The sequence below is a fragment of the Centroberyx affinis genome, unplaced genomic scaffold (genome assembly GCF_046629955.1).
Source record: "Centroberyx affinis isolate AG114_WGS23_722 - 3 ecotype Tasmania unplaced genomic scaffold, CSIRO-AGI_Caff_v1 ptg000657l_1, whole genome shotgun sequence".
Lineage (NCBI taxonomy): Eukaryota > Metazoa > Chordata > Actinopteri > Beryciformes > Berycidae > Centroberyx > Centroberyx affinis.
Window position 1 is genome coordinate 80,968 of NW_027279283.1, and position 25,255 is coordinate 106,222.

Below are 25,255 nucleotides of genomic sequence, written 5' to 3' on the forward strand. Positions count from 1 at the left end.
TATTTGCTCACTGACTTTTTATCAACATCATTTTTTAAATATGATTTATTTTATTTTAGAAATAGATTTGCTCACAGCCACATGATAGCAATTTCCAGTAGTTAAAAATCTTTTATGTTCAACTTATACATGTGAGTATAAATACTGAATTATGTTTTATCAAATCAACGTTACAGCTCAAGATGTGCACTTACTGCCTGCAAACTAGGAGACTGAAATTTACTTTACATGGCTCTACTATCAAGTGATGTAATAGTTTCTGTTGTCATACATACTCACTGGAAACTTAACTGATACCAAATAAGATTTTTTTTTCTGGAGAACAGTTAAAAGAAGAGGGGTTTGTTCATTTGTTCTGGTTCTTGTAGACAGCAGTGAATGTTTACTAATATAGACTGAAATGTAATTGTAAGGCATAGGGATAGCAAAACTGAAATTCAGTGGGCATTCCCCATTCAAGATTTTATGTTTCATGACTCTTCAGTATATTTCTCTGTGGGCATCACAGTGGCATCCTCAGCAGAAAAGCACAATATCCCCTTTGAACTCTTAATGCTGTCTGTGTACCAGGCTTCATCACCTCTGTACAGTTTTGAAAAATAGGTCACACCAATGCAAATGTGCCTTATGTTATTCATTTTGCTCTTTACAAATGTCCATATAATTTATGGTGCCTTTATCACAAGTTCCTGCCTAATGTGATCTAGCAAAATAAGTGTAGACATTAAGCTAAGTTCATGGCTTTAAAACAATATGCTGCCTTTTGAGCATTGATAGGCCTTGTTGGTAGACTATTTTTTCACTTGTAACATGGCATTGTGATGATGTTATTCAGTGTGATTTGATTGTGGTTCATTTTAGTTTTAATGTTTGAATGGTTGTTCGTTCACAAATTGAGTATACCATCTGATGAAAATACCCTTAAATTAAAGTCATATCCACCTTAAACTCATAACCACTGTGTTATTTGACATTCAAATCAAGATATATGTTAAACCCCAATAACTGAAATCAAATGTCATCCATAAGTGGCACAGTTATTCAACAATGTGATCCAGAATCCTGAAGCAGAAAACACCAAACCCTGAAGTCCCAACCCAAGATGTACTGAAGGGACCTGGTATAAGACTTCCTACCAAGAAGGGTATAAAGTTGGAGCGATGAAAAGGAAATGTATTCAGAATGACTCACTATAACCTAAAGAACCTAATATATGTGATGAAATGCTTTTTCAGTGGGATACTTTAGCCCCAGTGAATACTAACAAACTAGATTTTTCATTTTTAGAATTGTATACTTGACATCTTTGTCACTCCACTTTGAAAAGAGTACTTTTCCCTGATTATACAACAAAAATCCCCAATACATGTATTTTGCACTGATTTTGTCTGGGAGGGGCAGAGGGGAGTGAATGCCTTTTCTAGCCACTACATGGTTTTACCAGATCTATTGACAGAAAAAAAAGAATTGTTTTTTAAGTGGTATAGTGTTAATTAACCCTGACCTAACCATAACCCTAACCCTAAGGCCAACAATTTACAAAGCTTTAGTAAATCTATTCTTAACCTTAAGGCTTCATTCGTAGAATAGGAATGAGGATGTGGACTTTGTTTCCTAAGATACACATATGACAAGTTGCTCTACAGAAACACTACCAGAAACCACAATGGGACATCATCTGTGAAGTCTACTTAACAATTTTAATTTTCAAACAAAATCTACGCCCCTTTTCCTCAAATTATATCATCATCATACCCTAAACACATTCCATAAATCTTACATATAGAATCACAACTGTCTTTCTGTGTTGACGAAGATAACACTTGTCATTGTCACTTTTATTCATCAATGTAAGGGAATCTTTTGTTGGCTCCATATCCTGGGTGACCTGGTCTAGCCTCAGCCGCTTCTTGTTTCACTTCTTTGTCTGGTTGACTTTGAGGTGCGTCTTTGCTACTGCTTGCCTTGTTGCCTGTCAAAGACACTGCCATTTTGTGGCACAAGATTTCATATTAACTTAAATTAGACTGAAGTAGGATATCATAGTATAATCACATTATTTTACATTGGAAAATGTAATCTAATATTTTTCTCTATTGTTGCCTAATTCATGGTCGTCATCATCATTGTTGTTTCTCATTACCACATGACTCACTTGGAGCTCTGGGAGCCTCTTTCCCACACTTGAGCGTGCTCTTGGCAAAGCACTCAGCAAGCCAGGACAACACCTCTCCACAGTATCTAACCTAGAGAGAAAGCCAGAGCTGATTGAAAGTTGTGTGAATTCTTAAGGCAAGCAGTTCTGCCACATTACTTGCAAGCTAAGTGCAATTGATTATGTGTCAAGTGGCGCTGTCGAGATGTTATGAAAGAAAGAGGAAGGTCCACACACTGTAGCTCCCTTTAGTTCTTTTAATTAAACATCCCATATGTAATTAAAAAAACTAAAGGGAGCTACAGTGTGCGGACCTTCCTCTTTCTTTCATACTGTCTTCTATTGGTTCAGCACCTGCCTTGAAGTTTTTTGGATGTGCGCGCCTACTTCACAGTATTTAGCTGTCGAGATGTTCAACATTGTTCCAGGATTACCTGAGCTTCCATGGATGCCAGTCGTTTCTCTTGGTCCTTGAACCCACCAACAATCCTCAGCAAGCTCTGGACCCTTGGTCACAAACAAACCTCAGTCAAAACCCTTAATATCATCGGTCAAAATGTACCAAAACATTCATAAAGTACTATAGGAGACACTGACTGCATCTAAAACTTTAAAGAAATAAAGAACTGAGTTATAACTTGTCGGTTAACCCTTAAGTTATATATTCTAATATTCAGAATAAGTGACTATGCCACAATTTCCAATGGGAAAGATTTGCAAGATGGCAATTACTTGGAGGAGGTACTCTTGAGTCTCTCCTCACTGCTCTCCCCATGCTGGCGCTCTAGTTTGGCCAGGTAGTTCTCCTTCTGCACCGTCTCCCATGTCATCAGCCGCTGGTCTAGCCCTGCCGGCAGTTCCCTCTCTGGTCACACACACACACACACACACACACACACGCACAGACACACAGATACACACACGGAAACATTCCAAAAACCAATTAACAAAAAAGGCAATTCCCGTGCATAGAACAGGTGAGGGACAGAGATAAGCAAGCTGTGTATTTGCCAGTACTTCATTCAACTTTTATTTAGCCAGATAAGCCACAAGGAGCCATTTCAATATCTGAAATGTAAAGTGGTGTGGCTCGGCAGTTCTCTATATATGGAAATATATTGAACCGTGCTTATTACACAGAACCTCTTCTCATACCAAGATGCTCCTGCTTGGACTCGGGCCGCTTGATCAGGCAGAGGAGGAGCTGGGAGAGGTGGCTGATGATGATGAAGGGGGGGGCCAGGGCGGGACGGCTGTGGTACTCCACTATCAGGTTGTACCTCTGGAACTTCCAGAAGATGTCTGTGTTCCCCTGAACCACCTGGAACGTGTAGCTGGAAGTGGAAAAGAAGAATAAATACAAAGCCTGTTGGATAGATGGTTTGCCTTTGTGCTGTTAATGGTTTGAAATTGTTTTGCAGCTGAGATAAGTACTAGGGTTTGTAAAACACATAATTAACTGAAGTTAACATCCAACAGTCATGCAATTTTGTAGTGTTAAAAGAGGTTAAAATTCAAATTATGCCATATTGTTGCAGTAAAATCAGTTTGTGTGATCTAATCAGTATGTCTTTTTTAGCTGTTAACACACGCGTACATTTTTGGATTTCTTAAGGTACAAAGATGCCACCAGCTAAACCCTATTGAGGTTTTGACCAGAACTGTAGTACTCCAATCTCAATCTTGAGACAGGTCTTGAGGCCAGTTTTCAACGTTCCTGGACTTAGTAGAGCTGGGTTAGTGATGTTGGTGATGCATTGACCAAGTGTAATCACATATCAAGAGAAGAGAAGAGAAGAGAAGAGAAGAGAAGGTTCACACTTTCAAATGCAGATAAAAAGCCTGGCTTTCTGTCAAATAAACCAGACTTTTTATCTGCATTTGAGAGGGCCTTCTCTTCTCTTAATGTTCCTGGACTTGCCTTGGACTGGATTTTATTTTCTTGCCTCTGTCCCAGTCACTGCAGCTTAGCCATAGCTTCTCCATCCAGTGTACAAGTTTGTAATCCAAAATGTAATTGGAATGCAATCACGTAATATCTGACATATGACATCAACTACATGTCTTGACTCGCTCCGGTCTTGGACTTGATCCCCCTTAGTCTTGAGGATGCAAATAATCTAACTATAACCAAACGTTTATCGTCATGATCATCACTATGAGCTGATAATGTTAGTTGGCTGACAAGTATATGGACCATTATTTGGCTTCTCAGCCTCTGACCTGAACATGGCAATGAGGAGGTTGAGCAGCAGGACGTTGGTGACTAGGAGGAAGATGACCAGCAGCAGGATGACCAGCCAGTTGGCGTAGATGTTGGGACACGGAGGCTGCAGGCCCATGATGATCTCCTCTGGGTCCGTGGTGCAGTTGGTCTCCGGCATGCGGGCCGCTGTGCCCAAAATGGAGAGATTAGATGAATCTAATTACATTAGATTCAACAAGACTAGACTAGACTAGATTAAATCAGATTAGATTAGATTTGATTTAATACAATTAAGATTAGACTAGATTAGATTTAATAAAAAAAATAGATAAGACTAGACTAGATTAGATTAGATTTAATGAAATTTAGATGAGACTATATTATATTAGAGTAGATTAGATTAGATTTCATACAATTTAGATTACATTAGATTCGATAGTATTTTACTAGATAGATTAGATTGCTTTTTTTCTTGCTTTTTCAGACACACACTGTTTTTATCAACTATGATCTCCATGAAATGAGAAAAGTGACCTGACAACATTCAAACTGGTTACAGTAGAAACCCAACCACAATCAAATGAATGATCAAAACATTACGTTAGTCATAAAGATACAAAATCACATTTTTCATTTGTAAACACACATATAACAGCCGCATATTATTTGGAGTAAATAAATATAGAAACTGCCAACTACTGTATGTTACCATCTATTTCCTCCAAGGGGATCTGGCCGAAAATGTGCAGGTAGGGGCGGTACAAGGCCCTGCGGAACACCCAGTCGATCCGCGGGTCATTAGGGTGCAGGAGGGCCTGGGTGGCCACGCCATATGCAATGAGCCACACGCTCAGGAAGAAGAGGAAGAAGAAGACATCCTTCATCTGGAAAGGAGAAATGGAAATGTATCTTCTCTATAGACTACACATTTGTAATAAGGTCTGTGTTATCTTCATCTTTATCCCTAAACTTTGGTTTTAATTTTGACAGAGTTGCTATGGTTTGATAGAAGTATTTTGTTTTGGTCACCATTCTCTCCACGATGATGATCTTTGGACCCAGCTGCTTATGAATGGCAAAGATGTGGATCAGCCTCAGTGTGAATACCATGAAGTCTATTGCCAGAACTGTCCTTCCTGCCTCATAGGTGCTGTCCGCCATCCTGCAATACAAATGAAAACAGACATTACTCACTCTGTAATTTATTTATTCATTTCTTCCCTCACTAACTCATTCATTCACTTATGTTCACTCTCTAGGCCACTGTACCAACCAATTTACAGCCTCCAAGTTGTTTTGTTGTAATTTCTTCAAAAAGTGTCATTGATGTTATTTGATGTTTCTTACCTGCATGACACCCCAACAACAAAGAGCAAGATGGCAACCATGTCACACTTATTCCAGTTGTCCTCTAGGTAGAGCTTGAACTTCTTCAAGATGTTCATCTCTTCATCGGTAAAGAAGCTCTGTGTCACGAAAGACAGTTCATACACCACTATGAAACATACATATTCATGAAAAAACCCCATCTATAAACATGGTAGAGTATTAGAAAACCATATTGAGTCATTTTCCACCAACAACCCTGTCTTGGGTATGACTGGTGTGTGTTGATAGTGATTTCGTTGCCATGGCTTTCTGGTGTTTTAATGTGCTGAGCTATGCTGATTTTCCTAAATATCTCAAATTTTGTTTTGTTCTGACAGAACTTCAAATAATATAATACATAGTCTCAATGTGTAGTCTTGATGATTTTATGGAGATATTTTCACTCCAAATGAAGACAGCTTAACTATCAAACATTTCATGTAGCCTTCGCTAGCTCTCAATTCTTCCCAGCCTTTATTTCTCCCAAGAAAGGTTCCTGCCATGGTCATGAGATAGATTGGTGTAATTTTGTTTTGCTTTGTTTGTTTTGATGTTTGTTGTGATTGCTTTTGCTCTAACTTGAAAATTACATTTTCCAAACAGTATCTATTCATGTGCCTTTAGGGCATACTATTTTTCATTTTCAGTATTTTACTGATCTGTATGTAACATCATTTGAAATACTCTGTGTTGCTGTTTACAGGATAGAGATTTATGCTCGATTATGTGCATAATAAATCAGTGTTGTACTTAACACCCCTTTAAAGATACAATCTGGAGTGATTTTAAAATAGTTCTAGGGACAGAAAAATTAGCTTTAACAAACTTTCTCAACCTAGTGTAAGTGTAGTTATGTAACTTTTTTTGTCTGTGGGAGACAAAGGAAGCATTTCACATGGGGACATGCACTCTGCCGGGTCATACACTGAAGCCCCATTCAATCACACCTACTGGGCCTTAGGAGGAACACAGCCACACTGCTTTATATGCACATGCAGAGTCCCAAATCCTCAATACACTGAACTGCCTCTTACACTAGCCTTGCAAGAGGGACAATCTGGTGAAACTGAAGCATACAAAGACTCCTAACATGCCAGTTGGTGGCCAGTGCAAACAACTATGTGTTATAGAACAGGAACTTAAGGTCAACTGTCCCCAGTGGTTTGAATGGGGCACCTGGAAGTGCATCAAGAGCCAATGTTAGGTCCCTGGATGGCACAAATGGTTTGAGGACAAGGCGAGGACGGTGTGCTCCTTTCATAAAGTGACAGCCCAGTGTGTGAGTCCCGACTGTCGCATCACAAAACAACATGACATGCTGGAGTGGCAGCCAAATACACTTTCACTGTGAAAAAGCTGTTTACCTTGTTTGAGCAAGAACTGTAGGAAAGAGGAACGGCCAGGTTGGAACACTGATAAGCAACTTCATTACATCTCTTTCACAACTGTACATATAGCCGCTATTTGAGGTCACAGAGACTAACCATGGAAGGTACTCCACTGAATCTGCATCTGGCAGGTCTCCTTCTGTTCAGTTTGTGTGGTACATGTGTTGCTCTGAGAGACAGTTGCTCTGCTGCTCCCCAACAAAACTTTTCACCTCTGACTAAGTTTCATGTATACCACTGTTGATGTTGTCCAACCTTTTTGGGACATGAATGACCTGTAAATATGGATGAAGTGTCTGTGAACCATCCACCAACCACAGTGTAGAGCTTGAGACCAGTGATTTCTGCTGAAGTCAATGAGAAACCATGCACTATTCATCCCTTTATCTCCCAATTGGTGCAACAGCACGTTACTTACTCGTTTGAAAGCGGGCAGCCTTGCATCAGCATCAATGGGTCTCTACAGCATTTAAAAAAGCTGGTGACACTGCAGTCTGTACCCTTGTTCTACGGGTTTGGCAGGAACAGAGGCCCCCTGTGGCACTGTCTCCCTTCAGGGAGCAGCGTGTGCCCCACAGCCATCCCTTTGAAGGCACAGGGAGCCCGCTGGGCTTGGTAGCATGCCAAGGCTGCCTGTAGCAGTTTGATTCTTTTTTGGGGTAACCTGTTCCGTAGTTGTATTCAGCCCATGGGACTTGCTAGAATGCGAGTTGAAAAACTGAACTGAGGGAACAGTGGTGAAGGCCTGTCCCAGCTGGGTACTTAATATGTGGCCTGGGGAGGAAGGCTCCTGAGGATCAATGCAATATGGGAACATGCTTGTATAACCTGGCTCACAGGGAGGGGTGAAAGACTCACGCACCTCCTCAAGCCCCAGAAACAGAGAGAGCTTGTTGTGGCTGGTGACTGACTGGTCAGGCCCAGAGACCAAAGCAAAGCTAATAAGCGTGACACTGCTTCAAAAGGAGGTGTCATGCTCAAATCCTAACCCATAACTGAAGTTTACTGGTTTGTTTACATAGTGATTCACTGGATTGAAGATATTTTATTCACTCTTAAATTACATAAGACTAACTGCTGCTCACTGTTGAGAGTGGGAATATGAGAGTCAGGAAAGTACCATCCACTTCCTTCTCTTAGGTTTCCGTGAACAATTTGGTCAAAGTTACGAGAAATATTTCTGGGAGTATTTCTGTGAAACTGTGAGTATTTTTGGTTATGGTCATACTTGTAGTATGATTCCAAGGAATAATTTGAATGAGGATTTGTGAATAGATCCCCTTGACCATCTAATTCATCAGAACTTAAAAGTCATTACTGATTTTAGAGAAGTCCCCGCACTCTTGAGTTCCTTTCCACATGCGGATCCTGTCCAAAAAATCACACGGCCTGGAAAATTCAAAAGGTTCAGTCTATCTATTTCAGCGTTCACCTGGCGAAGCTCCTCCAGCACCAAGGTGAAGACCCAGAAGTAGAGCATGATCTCTGCGGCTCCGGGGCCATTGGGCGGCGGTGGGCGGAAGTCCAGCAGGAGCACATAGGTGAAGAGGAAGAGGAAGGCGAAGTACATGATGACATTACCGAGGAACACGGTGACAGGAGCGCTCCAGAAGCGACGCCAGCGGCGCAGCAAGAAGCGCCACCACACTGAGGCGCAGCTCTGGGCTGCTGGGCCTCCGGGTGGAGAGTCTCTGGAAAACAAACAGTGGACAAGACACTCATTTGTCTCTCCATCTCCTTTCACATACAAAAATAACTTGCAAGTACTAGAAGACGATGTGAATGTGTGGTGTAACTGTGGTGTGAATATGTAGTGTAACACTAAATTGGGTCATGGGAAGATTAAAATGCGTCCCCAAATTATTTTGGAGAAATTGGTATTCAAATATGTTGCAAAAGCTTCCCTGTCTTAAAAAAGTAAGGTAGGCATACGTTAAGTGCTGTAGACTAGTAGGTTAGAAGCCGAAATAAAATCTGCAAAATTAGCTCTGCACAATAGTCTGCAAAATTGCTCTGCGAGAAAAATGCTTTGTAAATGCCAGCCCTCAAAGAAAATTAGCGGCTGGCTGGTTTCAAAGACATCTTTTAAATGTTCTCAGCTAGCATAATTACTAATTGAGGTCTCCATTAATAAATGAATGTAGTCTAGAAATTTGTCTCTGATAGCGTAGCTGTATTTTTAATTCACAGGTCTTGGTTTGGCCACATCTAAATGAAGTGAACCATTATTAAACAGAGATAATTTTCATACTATTCAATAACAGTTTAATTCTGTTCCGGTGTAGGATGAAAAATAAGTGAGTTTTCACTGGAGACTCACAGAGGGTCGTCATCGTCAGTGAGCAGTAAGGCCTTCTCTGTATCCAGACTGTCCAGCTCCACAAACTGCTCTCCCCCACTGCGATTGTCCAACTCCTCATCACTGACACACACATGAAGAGTCCATGATCATGTGAGTGTGAGTGCACAGAGAAAGGCATGTACATACACTAACAGTCAAAGGTTTAGACACACCTGATTGAATGTTTTTCATTCTCTTAAAGACATTTTGATCTAAAGGCTTATACAAGGTGATGCCTATGTATGAATTTCTTTCCAAAGCCTTTGCCTTTTCATCAAGGCAAAGGGCGGCTACATTAAAGAAGCCAAAATATAAGATAGCTTTGATTTGTTTAACACTTTTTTGGTTGCTGCATAATTCCATTTGTGCTATTTCATAGTTTTGATGTCTTTACTATCATTCTGAACTGTGGAAAATAGTAAAAATAAAGAAAAATGTGGCGTGTCGAAACTTTTGACTGGTAGTGTACAAACACACACATGACTGAGACAAAGGGTAAGACAGTACATCACCTGAACTTTATGAGGTTGGTCCAAATGAGTGGTGGGAAGAAGAAAGACACCACTAGTTTGGAGATGGCTGTGTCGGTCGTCATCGCCCCCCACCAAATCTTAGTGAGGAGGGCCTGTAATAAAGTTTAATTTTGTGTTATTTGGATTAAAATCATGTACTATGACCTAGAATAAACCGCAATATGCTCCACATGCATGAAGAACTATTAAATGATTTAGCTGTTGAATAAAGTCTACCACAAGAGGGCACCATAAGCCTTCAAATCTGTTGCTTTGTGTGTCTGCCTGGCTGTTTCCCCTCATCAGACCTCCATTTCACATGATGCATTTGTTGTTGTAATTTGGGGAATGGTCTCTCAAAATGAAAGGACACCTGATGCTTGGTCATGAGCTTGTAGGCCCTTTGTAATATCCCAGTTAAATGCCATCTGAGCTGTGTTCCCTTGATACATAATATGCAGTAAATTATAATTAACAGCTATCAGTGTGAATGGCAACTATATTATTCCCGCCGTGCGCTTTAAATGACGTATTGCTAGTCCAGGAACTTGCTGCATGGTAACTTTCCCTGCTGAAAATGGACACCCCTAAATTCTCAGTGAAGGCTTTGTAATGACGAGGATGTCTGTCAGAGGGGTTTATACACAAATTGCAAACTGAATGGGGCCCATTGAGCAGTGGAAGATATCACTTTGAATTGCATATCTAATGACGCACACTGCCCTGAACAAGCATCATCCTTAATTACTGCAATAATTCTAGGGCAATTTCTTTTATCAATATTTGAATACAAGAAGCAGCATATTAAGCTACCCAACTCTCTTTATCAAAGACACAACACTTTGAAACTGTTGGATGCAACCTCAATAAAGGATAGATTTTTCCTACTCTCTAAATGTCACACCTGTTTCACCGCAGCTGAGGGAATCAGCCAAAGCGGTGCCAGATGAACATATGGACGTGTGTCGCTGTTACCTGAACTCCATCGTGGGCAAAGAAGCATTTGGCATCTGCCTCGGTTGCCAAGTTGAGGACAGTAGATTTGCTCCAGCAGCGAGTTCGCCTCACCAACAAAGCATAGGCCCTGTCTTCACTGTTGGAGTAGCATTCTCCAAACAAATCTGTCACGATAACACAGTCGTAACACGGTGTCAAACACTCAGCTACAGTTGAAGAATTCTTAAATCAAAATTCATATTTTATTCCCTTCCAGTGGGATTTGGTTTGGTTTGTGGGTAAAAAATGATCGATTGGTTGATTCGGTTTGGTTCATTTCAGGTCAGTGAATGAAATGCATGAGCTTTACATTTTCTGACCACATTGTTAGCTGTTGTCATCAAATTTTTTGTATCTCACCAAGGGCAAACTGCTCGTACTTGGCCTCCTTCATGCTACGTGCCGACTCAGCCTCTGATTCCAGTCTTGCCATCTCCTTCAAGATCTTACAGCCAGCCAGCGCTGCTGCAACAGCCTCAGGGCCCTGAGGAATTAAAAGAAAGCTGAGTCCAGACTGAAATCTAGTTAAAAGGATTTTCAGAGAAATGCATGTACGGTATCTAAATGGGTGCATTGTGTGCATCTGGCGTTCCAGTCTGTACTGAAGAGTCTGTAGTCTCTAGTCTTGACATTGGGATTCAACCAAAGACTGTAGAATGAAGTATTATGTATGGCTGTACATGACAACCAAACTCTTTAAAACTCTCTCTCATCATTTCATACTTATCTCTCTACCTCTGTCTGCTTGTTTCCTTTTCAACTATTTGGACTGCAATCAAGCCGCAAAGTAGGTGCTTGAATCCAGTCTCATTGTCATGACTGGTCTTGAATTCAGATGTCCAAGGCCTTAACCTCAGCTGCACTCTCCTGGTCTCAATTTGGACTTAAGGTGGTGCTGACTACAGCGCTGAGATAGACAATAATACCTGCACCCTTAATAGTTAAGTCAGCGTTTTGACACTGATGGGTTTTTGTTAGCCATGCATAAATGTGAAGGAAGAAGAAGATGTATTTATGGCCATAGAAGGGAAAGAATAGCTGATTTACTGGGTTACACACAAAACAGATCTTCAGTTGGATCCTTGTCAGTAAACAAAGAGAACGCTCAAGGACAACTGTCATTCTATAATCAACGGGTAATCAATAAAGAAGTATTTAATGGCGTAGTAGGGCCTAGATGCAAAGATTTAAATGATTTATGTGTCAAATCGTACATGAGGAGTAACATAAAATGGATCAAAAGTGGAGCTCTCTCCACTCTCAGTTCCTGATTTGTACCTCACAGCACTGACATTGTGCCCTGCTTGTTTAAAATAAGCAGCGACAGGGTTTTTTTTTCTTTTACATCACACTTTACTCCTGTGCTCACATACTGTATATGCATGCATAAATCATAAGATATTTTGCTAGCATAAGCCAAGTCGCAAGGATATCTCACATGAGGCGTTCAACATGAGAGATGCTTCACATAATCATATGAATGCTGATATCCCAGCCAGTGTATGAACGGTTAAAAGACTTGCACTGAGGGATGTGCGCACATTGAATGCAATTACCATACTGATAGATAGCGTTTGAAATAGCACCCAGGAAAGAAACACAGGAGAGTGACTGCTTGTGAGATTTCACTAATTGGTTCCTTTAATTTGGGGAGGTGCATTAAAAAATGAGAGGTGCCGTGATAAAATGTTGAAAACAAACTAAACCAATTACCATTCATTTGTGTCATTTTAAATTGAGCATCAATCCAGTGCGCGGGGATCTTTTTTCTCTCTCACTGACTTCATCAGGATTTTAGATATGCATACACTGCTTCTTTGCTCTTTGGCTACAGCCCTAGCAAGCAGCATGACCTTCATTTGAATAATGTTCTTGGAGATAAGATAGCTTTCTAGTTCAACACGGTGGTTGATAAATATGCCATTTACTGGACTCTTTTATCTAGAGTGACATTTTCATATGGCAGCGCTGACCTGCACCTGCACTGCACTGGTCCATATCATTCTTGTTCACATAAACCACAGAATACAAACTGGCACAGTATAATTCAGCTCAGTTCAGTTTGGCTGGATGAGTTTCGCCAGCGCCATGCACATTTAGGTTTTTATTGATCGAACCACACAACACCAAGATGGTGTAAGCTGGAGCTGAATTGAATTAGGGAGCTGACAAGACTGACCATGGCCCAAAAGTAGTTAGCCATCTGCTGTCGGTTCTGAAGGACGGCCCAGAGGAAAAGATCCCTCCACGGATGTTCACAGCGTCCCTCTAACCCGGCCAGGTTCTTCTGGCTGTGGAACAGTCGACCCTTAGCTGGCTTCTCCTGGAGCGCACAGACAGACAGCGCATGTACGACATATGTAGTGCACAGAGTGGCTGCATACACATCACATGCATAGTTATTACTGTATATGTGTGATACAGTCTATGGATAGGATAGGAGAGGTTGTTTATTGTCCCCGAGAGGAAATTATTTTCACAGTCAGGTGCAGCGAATACATGTACAGATAAGACAATATAAGACAACATGCCATACATACAGACGCACACATACAGAGACCACAGAAATACAAACAGAAACTGCAAACATACAGACATTTCCAACATTGCAACCTTCCAACAACAATGCTTTTGAAATCAATTATTGCTTCCGCCAAGGAGGTTATGCGTTTGCCTGTTAGCTTGTTTGTCTGTCTGTCTGTCAGCAGGATATGTCAAAATCTTATGAATGGCTTTAAATTAAATTTGGTAGACTGATAGGCCTCGTGCCAAGGAACAATTGATTCGATTTTGGTGGCGATCCGAACATTTATGTCATAGGAATGATGTCTTTGGGTGTAACAGCGAGGTGGACAATTGTTCAGCGTTGGCGGAGGTTTGTGTTCTCCGAGTATCTTCTCGTTTGCAAGGTTACATGGTTCTAGCTGAGGCGAGCTCATAGAATGAGCAGCAAAGATGCCCTTTATAACAAGAGGTAATACCATGAGCAATACAAAGGACTTACGGTCATCAGTTGCGAGTGTTATTCAGTGTTAGTTTCTATGATTTACTGAGACTGGGAATTCTGTATTTGTGCTGTAATGGTGACAAGGGGAGTGGTGTGTTTTATGACTATTTTATGACTATAACTATGACAGTTTCTAGCAGAAAAATAAAGTTATCTGAATTTCTGTGGATCACTCACTGTAGGAATCTTTTGGTAAAAGCCTTTGCAGGAGTCATGGAGGAAATCCTTCAGCACTTTGGAGACCTCGTGGAGGGTGAAACGGGTTTTCCGATCCCCCTGCTCGGGCGGGTGGTGCCCGGGGGGGCCGGGGGTCCTGGCAGCGCCGAGCAGGAGCTGCTTCTCCTCGTACTTCTTCAGGAGCAGGTTGTGGAGGAGGCTCTTCTCCGACACAGACCAGTAGAGCTCCTGCAGACGGCTGTAGGTGAGGAACTCGCCCAGGTTCACACCATTGTCCACAAACAGGCGCACAAAGTCAGGCTTGTCATTGATCAGTGCATCCATCATCACCTCCTCTAGGTCGCACGCCTGCAGAGATCATGAATCAATGTTACAACGGTTTATATATAAACTACCAGTCAAATGTTCGGACACACATGATTGAATGCACTGTGTTTTTCATTATCTTAAAGCCATTTTGATGCAAATACTTGAAATGTGTTTCTTATACAAATATAAATAGTGACGTTGATGCCTGTGTATAAATTTCTTTCCAAAGCCTTTGCCTTTCCATCAAGGTAAAAGGCAGCTACTTTAAAGAATCTAAAATATAAGATAGTTTTGATTTGTTTAACACTTTTTTGGTCACTGCATAATTCCATTTGTGTTATTTCATAGTTTTGATGTCTTTACCATTATTCTAAAATAGTAAAATGTAAAACTTTTGACTGGTAGTGTAAGCATTTGTCTTCTTGAGAAATGAGAAAATAAAATAAATTGAGATGGTAAGCAATCATTAACAGTATCTTCATGCAGGCAGCCCACTCTCATATTTGTGATATTTAATAAGTGTATAGTCACTAAATTAAGACACTAACACCTCTTTTGAATCTCAAATGCCAACACATAAAACAAGTGCTCATGCCAAATCCTCAAAACTAGAATTTTTTTTAGCACATATGTTAGGGTTAATTTACGTATACTAGACCCTGACTAATATAAAGTGTTTGTGTGTTTCTCTCACTCTCCACTCCACATCTCCATTAAAGATATCACTCTTGGCGATGTCCACCCTGTTCCAGGCCACAGCCAGCTTCAGTTCATCCAAGAAGTCTTGGGCCTCCTGACTTTGGCTCTTACAGGCTGATGGATGCACACACACACACACACACACACGCACACACACACACACGTACACACACAGACACACACACAAGAAGATGTTACACAATCTGTGAGGTACTGAAAGGGTCAAGGCTCCGTTTCCAAATAACTGTCAATTCACAACACCCATAATTGTACAGCCATTACAGATTGCAAGAATTTCTTGATAGCATGCCTTGCAGGAAATACCGTACCCTTCACTAAAGCTTTGAGGATGACCGTGTCCAACTCTGAGCTCTCCTGTTCAGGGTCGTGGACGGTCAGGAGGTGCCCGTTATCCAATATCTTCTGGATCTGAGTGGCAGGGCATCAACCAGTTAATACATATCACGTTTCACATCAGTTACGTAACACGATGACAGAGTTTCCAACAATTCAAATGGCTTCACTATGTATGTCATCTTGTTACACTCTTCCTATCTCTCCCTCTGTTTATTTTTAAAGCACACGACATTGAGCAGATATCCTTAATTAGGTCATCCCATACAAATTTGGGAGATAAGGATGAAAATCCCACATCTTAGCTTTCTCGGCGCACCCCGTCTTTTTTGGCAACTTTGACAGTGAATTAACTTCGGAAGTCGTGTGATGCGCATATCTGTCTGTGTGCCCGTCTACATGCTGTGTGCATCTCTCTCACCAGCTTGACCCAGTTACTGATGTCTGTGCTGTGGTGGGCGCTGGGAAAGGTGTCCAGCAGCAGCTCGTGAACACTGTCCGTATCCCAGCAGCCCCTATTCATCAGCGTGACCAGGATGTCAGCCACGCCTCCCGACCCTGCCAGGATCAGCCATGGTGTGGAATTCCCAATGCCCTTATACATCCTCTGCAGGAAGGGAGACAATGTTCACAAATATAGATTTACTCAAAGTCAATCTATCTCTAAATAACATAAACACAGAATTAAATTGGTCAGTGTTAGATAACTGTAATTTCATAATCTCATCGGCTATTTATGTAAATAAATTTGTGCCTTTCACAGGTTTCCTAGCCAAAGAGAAACAGGAAGAATTTGGCTCTCAATCTAGTTTTGGCCTGCTACTTCAAGAACTACAATTTTGTTCCAAGCCAAATTCTCAAGCCTACTGCTGATTTAGAGCCGGATGTATACACCAAAACAGATATCTGGATTACTAAAGGTTTCTTTGCAGTCAGGTCTTGAAAGTTCTCAAGTAACTAACACCCAATAGCACATAATGAAACCGACCTTTAGGATCTGGGGTTCTCCATGGACCAACAGACACAGAACTGGGATCTCAAAACTGCCTGCACCTGCAAGGGCCACAGAGTAATATATTTTGCATCTTGCAGTTTCTTGAAAACATTGTCATTTGATCAGCAATAAACCAAGAGGTCCTTGGCATGAAAAAGTAAATGGTCAACAAGGTTATACCCCCATAGCCGGTGCGCTGGAGCGAGATGTGCTTCAGCAGCTTGACCCTCATTTCACTGGTTGCTCCCGGTCTGTTGCGATCCTCCTCCACCAGAATAAAATGGGAGTGGTGGCAGTCCAGGGAGTAGACCGACCCATGGGGCAAGTCCTGTGGCTCGTATGTAGCAGGTTCATCCACCTTGGGAACATACAGGACAGCACAAAACGTAACAATGTAAAAGATCAATTATATGCTGATGGGAAGAAGCCACCGGCAGTTTTTTATCAGCTGTGTATTGAAACCTTGGCAGTGAGCAGCGCCTCTCGGTTGTCGATCATGTTCCAGGGCGCGATCCCGATGGCCACCACCCGGACTTTGGAGGAGGTGCTAGCCAGGGAGTGGTCTCGCACCGCCTGGCCCAAGTGCTTGGTGATGCCGAAGCGAAGGCCATTGGTCAAAATCCACGCTCCTGGAGGACAAAGAAGCACAAGAATTGAGTCTCTATCAGTCTCTACCACATGGTAGAGACTGGTAGAACCATAAAATTGTTTTCCCGACTACCTAGTAGTACATAACAGTTGCTGTGCAGCTGCTGTGCTCCAGAATTAGCCACAGGAAAATATTAATACAGAAGAACCTAATTTGACCAACTTCTGACTCACTGTTACCCATGTGTAAGCATATTATAACTAGACTGTAGAAAATATTGGACAAAGTGATCCATATTGCTTTATATGATCATAAAGCACACAATGTGTAGCCCAGCAATGTTGTCATTGCCAAGAACAGGATCATGCAGACACGCCGCATTACATGCACTGCAATTCATGCAAATATTTTCCTAATGGCCCAATTATTATTATTTTTTTTAAATCTCCATAAGGGAATGAAAGAAGAAATTAAATGATCTATTATGACTATAACTTCTTGTAGAAAAAATGTATCGACTTTATATTTCTAAAGAGAGTCCCTACCTGTGCTCTGTGCGGCCTTCACAAGCCCTTTCCTCACGGTGTCCCTGAGCCAGGGCTTCATCTGAGCCAGCTCATCTCCTCCCACCAGCGCCACCACCAGGTGTGGAGGAGCGAGGCCCCACTGCTCTGTCAGCATCTGGTAGATCTGCACCGGGTCTGTGTTGCTGCGCACCCTCACAAACTGGACGGAGGGAAACGAGGTGGTATGTTAATATTCTGTTAAAGACCCCATGAAATGGCATCTTTACTTCCTTGATTTGATTCATTTCCTGTTGAAACAGGATGTTGGGGTGGGACAGTGCAGTGAGGGATCACTAAAAAGTCTAAGCCAGTGGAATATGAGTAAGGGAGAGAAAGGCAATTTTATTTGACGAGTGCGGAGGGAGGAGTGCGGAGGGGCGGGACTGTTCATTGCATGGAGACTTTTTAAAAAACTCTTGCTATGCTGCTAAGCCTGATGTTATTGTGTATTTTTTAAATGATAAAATCTACATGATATCATACAAGGTGAGATATAGTATGCTATCCGTTAAGGTCCCACCTTCCCTCTTGTCCGACTGGAACCAGTGAAGTCGATGTCGCCCACTCTTCCCGCTGCCCAGTGACTCTCTCTCTCCTTCTTCATCCTGCCTCCCAGGCCTCTAGAGACACTCTCCAGAGTCTCCTCCAGTGGAGAGCAGCACGAGCAGCCCAGCAGGACACTGGAAGCAACACACATTGAATGGTTGCGTGTATTAAATCACTGTGGCTGGAATTTATGTTGGTGTTGCCTTTACTTTGACCATGTCCTTTACATGTACTCTCTCTCTCTCTCTCTCTCTCTCTCTCTCTCTCTCACACACACACACACACACACACACACATTTGGCTAACTGGAGCTCTCTGGACCGCCCCCCCAATTAGCCAAAACCAATAGTACTAATGTTGATTTTCACATTGAACACACATTGAATGGTTGCGTGTATTAAATCACTGTGGCTGGAATTTATGTTGGTGTTGCCTTTACTTTGACCATGTCCTTTACATGTACTCTCTCTCTTTCTCTCTCTCTCTCACACACACACACACACACACACATTTGGCTAACTGGAGCTCTCTGGACCCCCCCCCCAATTAGCCAAAACCAATGGTACTAATGTTGATTTTCACATTGTCTTGCATTTATGCATGTTATTGCTGATTATTTGCTACTGTAGCATGGGACGGTGTTCACATTTTCATTTTTTTTACACACACACACACACACACACACACACACACACACACACACACACACACACACACACACACACACACCTGTGCTCCTCTGACCACTCCAGCGTGTCCCCACATCGCAGGCATCGTGTCTGTGGATGTAGTGTCCCCTGTAAACAAATGAACACACCGCACAAGACATTATGTACATTTTCTGCTGAACACATTATCGCTCTCTCGCCGATCTTTCCTCCGTCGACAGCTGGGAAGGTTCGTAAAAGAACTTTTGGTCAATGCAAAGCTGGCAGCATTTTCATTCTCGCCTCATATGCAAATTGCTTCCTCCCTGACATTTGGCCTAGAAATACACCACAAGCTTTCACCTAAAACGATTTTCATTCATACAGACATGAAACTAGTAAGAGGGCTACAAGGTTTCTACTTGAGAGTGGGAAAACAAAAACTTTCTGACACTATGGCAAATGACAGTAAGGTATACTGCACCGTATGTGGATTGTTGAAAAAATGTGCTTCTAACTTGGTTTGTATGTAGTTATTAGTTATATATTTTACAATAAAAGCAATAAATGTATACCCTCTAAATGATTCTTTTCATATAAATATATGATGATGATGATAATAATCAACTATTCAAGCATAGTTTCTAAAACTATACAAATTTTTTTCAGTCTCACAAGCTAAAATTAATGTACCAATTTCAAGGGACTATGCTAGGATCTCCTACTTTACGAGGCTCAACAGTAAAAAAACAAAACATAATATCCATTATTGATAATGATTATCCTTTTGCATGAGTAACCACTCTTATGGGTACATGAGTTTCTTGCTAAAGATTATTTAAAAAATTATGCAATGTATTTCTTTTTTGCATATTTCTCTGACAATATGCAGTGTCAGCTTGGCCTCCCTGGTCACTTAGTAAAATGAACATGGATAAGGAATATAGTTTACACAAGTGGTGGTCAAACGGCTAACATACTGACTCATTATGGCAAGTAGTCAATTAGTGTTTAGTAATCTTTTTTAATGCAAAAAGTGTGCAGCCCTTTGTGGGAGACTTTATTTGCCTGCAGGTCTGGTTGTGTGAGGGAAAAGATCATTGCCCATGCAAACAGGAGCATTTGCATGCAAAGGCAGAGAAAGGGACATCCAGCTGTGTGTGTGTGTGTGTGTGTCTGTCTGTCTGTCTAGCTCTGTCTCACCTTCTCTCTGCCTTGAGGTCTTGCATGACCAGAGGTGTTTTCTCTACAAGAAGAGAGAATGATCTGGGATGCCTGAATCTGTGTGTGTACATGCAATACATAGGTGTGTGTGTGTGTACGACCTCAGAGGCATGCCCCTTTAGATTGATCTACAGCTTGGAGGAAAATCCATTCCTCCATAAAACTTTTACGATATTCTTAGAAAGTGATGGAAAAAGTTTTTGAAAACGACATCATCTATAAGAGTGAAGATTTGTCTGGATCGCAACATTTTGCAACATCGTAACAATCCCAGTAACTTTGCGGAAAAGAAAGAAATATCAGTGAACGTACTGATGCAAACACCTTGTAACACCTTGCTGTAAAAGCACATATAAATAAAGTTTAAAATTCCAACCTCACTTAACCTTTATCCTTTAACCTTTAACCTTTATCTAAATGATTAAATCTTCAACTTTACAATGAGTAGCAAGAAAGAGGTAGAATGTTGCAAATATAAACTGATGGTCACTAAAGTAAGCATACAATTGGTTAATGTAAGGATGTCACTATTAATTCATTAATTTTAGGGGAGCAATGTTTATACAATGTTTGTTTACATGTGTAATATTAGTGAAGAAATAGGTAAAAAAAAATATACCTGTATGTTTGAGTTATGATGGGTTAAGCAAAGTCCAAAAACACAACTTCTGTTCCATCTACAAGTCAAACTCCTCAACAATGTGATTACACCTAAAATTTAGATGGTCAAATTGATTGATGCTTTCTGTTCATTTTCATCAACTTGCCCTGCTTTTACCCTTACAGCATTATCCCCTTTGATATACAATACAGGAGGGAGCCTGCTCATTGCAATGGAAACACACTAGTAACAAATTCTTAGCTTAATGGAGAACATCTTTACACTTTTATACACAGGAAAACACGCAAGCCTGTCACTATAGATACTTACCAGAGGTGTGTCTTGTCTCTCCTGCATGGTTTAATGCTCCTCTCCTCCACCTGAACCCAACCTGGGGCTACAAGGTTTCCCTTCACAGCACTCAGGTGAACCGTTGGAGCCATCAGGAAGTGGTCAAAAGGTGTGGTTCTCTCTCCGGCCAATCACAGGCTGAGCTGAGCACCATCACTTTGCATGTTGGTCAGCAACTGCACACCGCTCTCATCAGCACCATGGCCTCCTGCTGTCCAATGAAAGACTTACATCTCATAAAGGCAAAGAAAAAATATTGTTTAAATGGGTGGCCATGTGTGTTCATACTTTTAGTTTTGACAGGTTCATTGGCATCTAAGGAATCATCAAGCCATTTGTGTGGCCAAGTGAGTAGTTTCAGTAATTCTAAGAGTTGATCATCTCAGTCTTAAACATGTGGCTTAATGTCAACCATGTATTCACACTTTAAGTATTTTTCACATGAAAATGACCATGTGAAGCATTGTGAATCCAATAATGTAGCCAAATAGAAATAATAAGGAATGAATGTAACCAAATAGAAATGGAAATATAGAAATTTGGGGACAGTTTAAATCCAAAAAATCTATTTAATTCTCTAGGCTCTAGTCTATGAGGCTAAGTGAACTACTCTGCTTTCAATTCTTTAAAAAATGTAAGTCATTTCAGGACTTTTTAATCGCTGTATATGTGACCTAGTTGCAATTATAACTACATGTAAGCTGCTGATTTGATCCGCTTTTCATTTTGGACCGCAGACCAACCTTCAATCTCATTTTGGCAAGACTTTAGAAATGCCTGTAGTGATTTACTAATCACTGCTCCCCTGCAGCGGCTGAGCTGGAGTCTGGCGCCTTAACTCACTTCACATTCAGAAACTTACCTAACTGCCACAAGCTAGGCCTGTTTGCAAAAATATAATCAATATAAATAAATATTAATCGTATATAGCCTACGATTGTTCTGCTCTTTTACCGCAATCATGTAAACTATCAAAAATGATTAGGCTAGATTAATCTTAAAAATTCAGCCGTAGCCTACTAATTTTATAGAATAGGCCTACCAGACATATTATGGTAGACATGACAGTGTTGATCTATTGCTTGAAAAATTGGAAAATTATTTCACAGCTCAAGAATCCAAAATGAAACCACAAACTTTTAACAATGGTTTCAATGGCTTTTATCACAACACGAATGATTGAATGAATTCCGCCCCTTCCTCTTCAAGCTATACAAAGAAGAGCTGCAGCCAATCAGCAGGCTCTGCCTATTGTATACAAACAGACCAGCGTGCGCCCTGTGGCATTTAAATAGACCTGTCCCACTGTGGCGACCAGAGACCAACTGGGACGGAGAGACAACTAGTCCCCTTGTTATACCAGAAGAAATAGGCCTACGTGTTGTTTTTTTTCTCCGATCTCCAAAAACTCAACAGGACTGTAAAGGAAAAGCCATGAGTCCCATCCGGCGCAGAGACGCGGTGTGCAGGAGTCTGTTCGGCCCGGTGGACCACGACCAGCTGAGCCGAGACTTGAAGCAGAAGCTGCGGGAAATCTCGGAGCAGGACAGCCGCCGCTGGAACTTCAACTTCCACACGGACACTCCGCTGCCTGGCAGGTATCAGTGGGAGGAAACACCCGCATGTCGCTCTGCTGCTTTCTACCAGGACTCCACTCTGGCGGAGGATGTTGTCGTCGGGTCAAACACGGAGGACAGCGACAGTCTGAGTGACTGCTGCCGGCTGCACAGCAGTGAGGAAACCCCGGCTTGTCTGGCGGAGATCAACCAGGAGAATTGCTCCAGCGTGTCCAACACACTCAAGTTCCCCGGTGAAGTGACACCCGTCCGGAGGAAGAGGACGCTCTCCAAACAGGCAGCCAAGCCCAAAAACAACGCACAGATTACAGGTAAGGCCCAAGTCAAAATAGGTTCAAATTGAAATTTTAGAGTCAATGGCGCCAACCAGCACTTTTATCTACTATTATTTACATGAAGCGGTGACATTAACATTTTCCTTCCTATTTTTCTTTGCAGATTTCTTCGTAAAGAGGAGAAGGACGTCAGAAGCAAAGATCCTAAACCCTCTTCTCACAAGTTCCAGTGAAGCAGCTCCATGCAAAACAATACGATGAACTATGGCACACGGACTATTTGTATTTTTAAATTACTATGGACTAGACCAAGAACTAGTTCACTGCACCAATGGAACTTTATATATATGTTTTTAAATATGTATCAGTTTAGTGATTTGTGAAGTTATTCTATCGATGTCAGTGGTTTATTTTATTTCTTATTTTATTTTATTTATCTTTTTATTTATGGACACGTTTATTTAATTTCTTTGCATTTTTGTTCATTGATGGTGTCAACCCAAAACACATTTGTTTATGTTGTTTATGCTTCTTGATATGTTTTTCGATTTTTTTTATAGCTATTCATATTTTCTAAGCAAAAACATTTGAGAAGATTGAATAAATATTTGTTTCTATTCTATATGTTTTGCCTCTTTGTATTATTATTATTAGCCTAGGTAGTGAATTGCTTTATATTTTGAGCTATACTTGTAACTGAGATATTAGGACTAGGCTTATATTGTTTATCATATACAGCCTGGGATGAACTGAGATGCAGATCAAGGCTTATAGGGCTTGTAAATGCCAAATTCTTTAAATATTGAAAAATGGCTGCATTTTTTCATGCTTATAGGGAATTTTTATGTTTGACTTATGAGTAGTGAACACAGTCAGACTTTCCATTTCCAGTGAAACACAACAATCCTGGACTTGACCTTCCATAATTCAAACAAGTTTTGTTAATAGCATTGAAATGGGATGATCCCCAAACTCTGGGCAGATAATTAATCAGAACTGGGTAACAGGTCAATGTGTGGAACATTCATAAAATCTTAATTTTTTCTCCAACTTTGTAAAATTTGACCTAAGTAGCAGTTCACTTCTACTTGAGGAAAATATATCAGTTCTCTTTCCACGATCAATACCCAACTTAAATCTATAGCACAGGGCTTGTTTGTGTATCAAGGGTTTATCACTGGGGCCAGCGGCATACAGATAGCCTGAGATAGAAAAACACTGGTTCATAATATCATGTTAGAAAGTACTAAAATGATGTGTGTTTATACCCGTGGCTCTCCTCTGTGACAACATGTATCACTGTCACTCAGACAGCTCGCCCAGAGCCAAGTTTTAGAAACAAAAATCCTTGCAGTGAACAGAGTTTCAGCTTGCCAAACCTCTGCAGTGTCAAATGACAGGTAGCCTAACCCTGTTTCACACAATACAATTTGTTTGTACTGCCGTTTACATTTTTAAAACCAATTACTAGTCATAAATTGTCATCATCTTGAGAGTTAACTGATCTAGACTGTTGAAACCATCTAGTCAACCAGCCACTGGGTATACTTGAAATTATTGGTATTTCACTGCTACTCTGCAGTCTTCATAATCTAAATTACTTTATTTCTTATGTTGACTTTGTGGCACTGCATATAACCTAATATCAGCTGGCTAATAATAAAAGTGGCCCTCTAAAGTAGCAGAAAAAAAATCAAATATACTGTAAGTTGACAATTTGAAATAAGAGTTTTGAAGTAATTACATTTTCTGGGCAGTATTGTGTTGTCAGGCTTAAAATGATAAACGTTAATATGAGCTATGACTGTCAAATTAGCCCAATAAAGAGGCCAAATCCTAGAGAGTCGCATTTGCTGCCTCATTTCAAAGGCTGAGTCCCGGGGTTTCAACTCTAAAGAATTTCAAGAGGCCATCTGGCAGAGAGGCATGAGAGCGGGACAATGGCCACAAAGCAGAGTGTGCCATCTATTTCACCTGCAAATCAGCCTTTGTGGCTAATTGGAGCTCTCCGACCCCCCAGGCCTTTCCTCAACTTATCCCTTTTCACTTTGGCCCTTTTCATAGTCAAATCAGCCATTATCATTGACATGTGCCCAAACCAATGCTGCTAATGTTTATTCTCAGTTTGTCTTGCATCTAGTCTTGCATGTATCTGTTTGCTCAGATGTTACTGTAGCAAGGAGCTGCGTTCATATTTACACACACACACAAAAGAAAAAGCAAACATCAAACGTCCGTTTTCAGCTGCATCAGTGCCAGGGACAATCAATGTTAAGTGTGTTATTTCTGCATTAGGAACAGATGGGTCCTATATTTGGATCCCATGGAAAGACATCCAGTTTACCAGTAAAGGAATCAATATTCAAACTCTCC

The 25,255-nt window shown here is 41.0% G+C and overlaps 2 protein-coding genes across 4 annotated transcripts; one reads left to right on the forward strand and one right to left on the reverse strand.

Moving 5' to 3' along the window:
• Positions 1-1,691: 1,691 nt before the first annotated feature.
• On the reverse strand, positions 1,692-21,087 carry trpm5 (transient receptor potential cation channel, subfamily M, member 5). 3 transcript variants are annotated; one of them, XM_071519092.1, is made up of 26 exons: positions 21,010-21,087; positions 18,937-19,004; positions 18,182-18,341; positions 17,641-17,821; positions 16,969-17,135; positions 16,687-16,864; positions 16,501-16,565; positions 15,934-16,119; positions 15,488-15,587; positions 15,154-15,272; positions 14,151-14,498; positions 13,146-13,289; positions 11,327-11,450; positions 10,946-11,091; positions 9,971-10,083; positions 9,438-9,539; positions 8,550-8,808; positions 5,709-5,827; positions 5,391-5,523; positions 5,071-5,245; positions 4,379-4,547; positions 3,311-3,489; positions 2,888-3,020; positions 2,590-2,662; positions 2,156-2,246; positions 1,692-1,984 (listed from the first exon to the last, which is right to left on the reverse strand). In XM_071519092.1, the coding sequence occupies exons 1-26, from the start codon at positions 21,034-21,036 to the stop codon at positions 1,839-1,841; spliced, it is 3,705 nt and encodes a 1,234-aa protein (XP_071375193.1). In that variant the 5' UTR covers positions 21,037-21,087; the 3' UTR covers positions 1,692-1,838. The 3 variants fall into 3 exon arrangements, with proteins under 3 accessions (XP_071375193.1, XP_071375194.1, XP_071375195.1); XM_071519093.1 differs by having other exon boundaries at positions 2,147-2,246; XM_071519094.1 differs by lacking the exon at positions 21,010-21,087 and adding an exon at positions 20,698-20,708.
• Positions 21,088-22,418: 1,331 nt separating this feature from the next.
• Positions 22,419-23,212, forward strand: cdkn1ca (cyclin dependent kinase inhibitor 1Ca). Its single transcript, XM_071519105.1, has 2 exons — positions 22,419-22,918; positions 23,046-23,212. Exons 1-2 carry the CDS (start codon positions 22,465-22,467, stop codon positions 23,141-23,143), a joined length of 552 nt encoding a protein of 183 aa, XP_071375206.1. The 5' UTR covers positions 22,419-22,464; the 3' UTR covers positions 23,144-23,212.
• Positions 23,213-25,255: the final 2,043 nt, after the last annotated feature.

Coding starts and splice junctions, on each gene's coding strand:
- trpm5 (XM_071519093.1), bottom strand. CDS start 21,036: ATGCAGGAGAGACAAGACACACCTCTG. Junction 15,588..15,933: donor TCAGTAACTGGGTCAAGCTG/GTGAGAGAGATG, acceptor CCTGCCACTCAG/ATCCAGAAGATATTGGATAA. Junction 3,490..4,378: donor CTCCTCATTGCCATGTTCAG/GTCAGAGGCTGA, acceptor TTCCACTTCCAG/CTACACGTTCCAGGTGGTTC.
- cdkn1ca (XM_071519105.1), top strand. CDS start 22,465: ATGAGTCCCATCCGGCGCAGAGACGCGGTGTGCAGGAGTCTGTTCGGC. Junction 22,919..23,045: donor AAACAACGCACAGATTACAG/GTAAGGCCCAAG, acceptor TTTTCTTTGCAG/ATTTCTTCGTAAAGAGGAGA.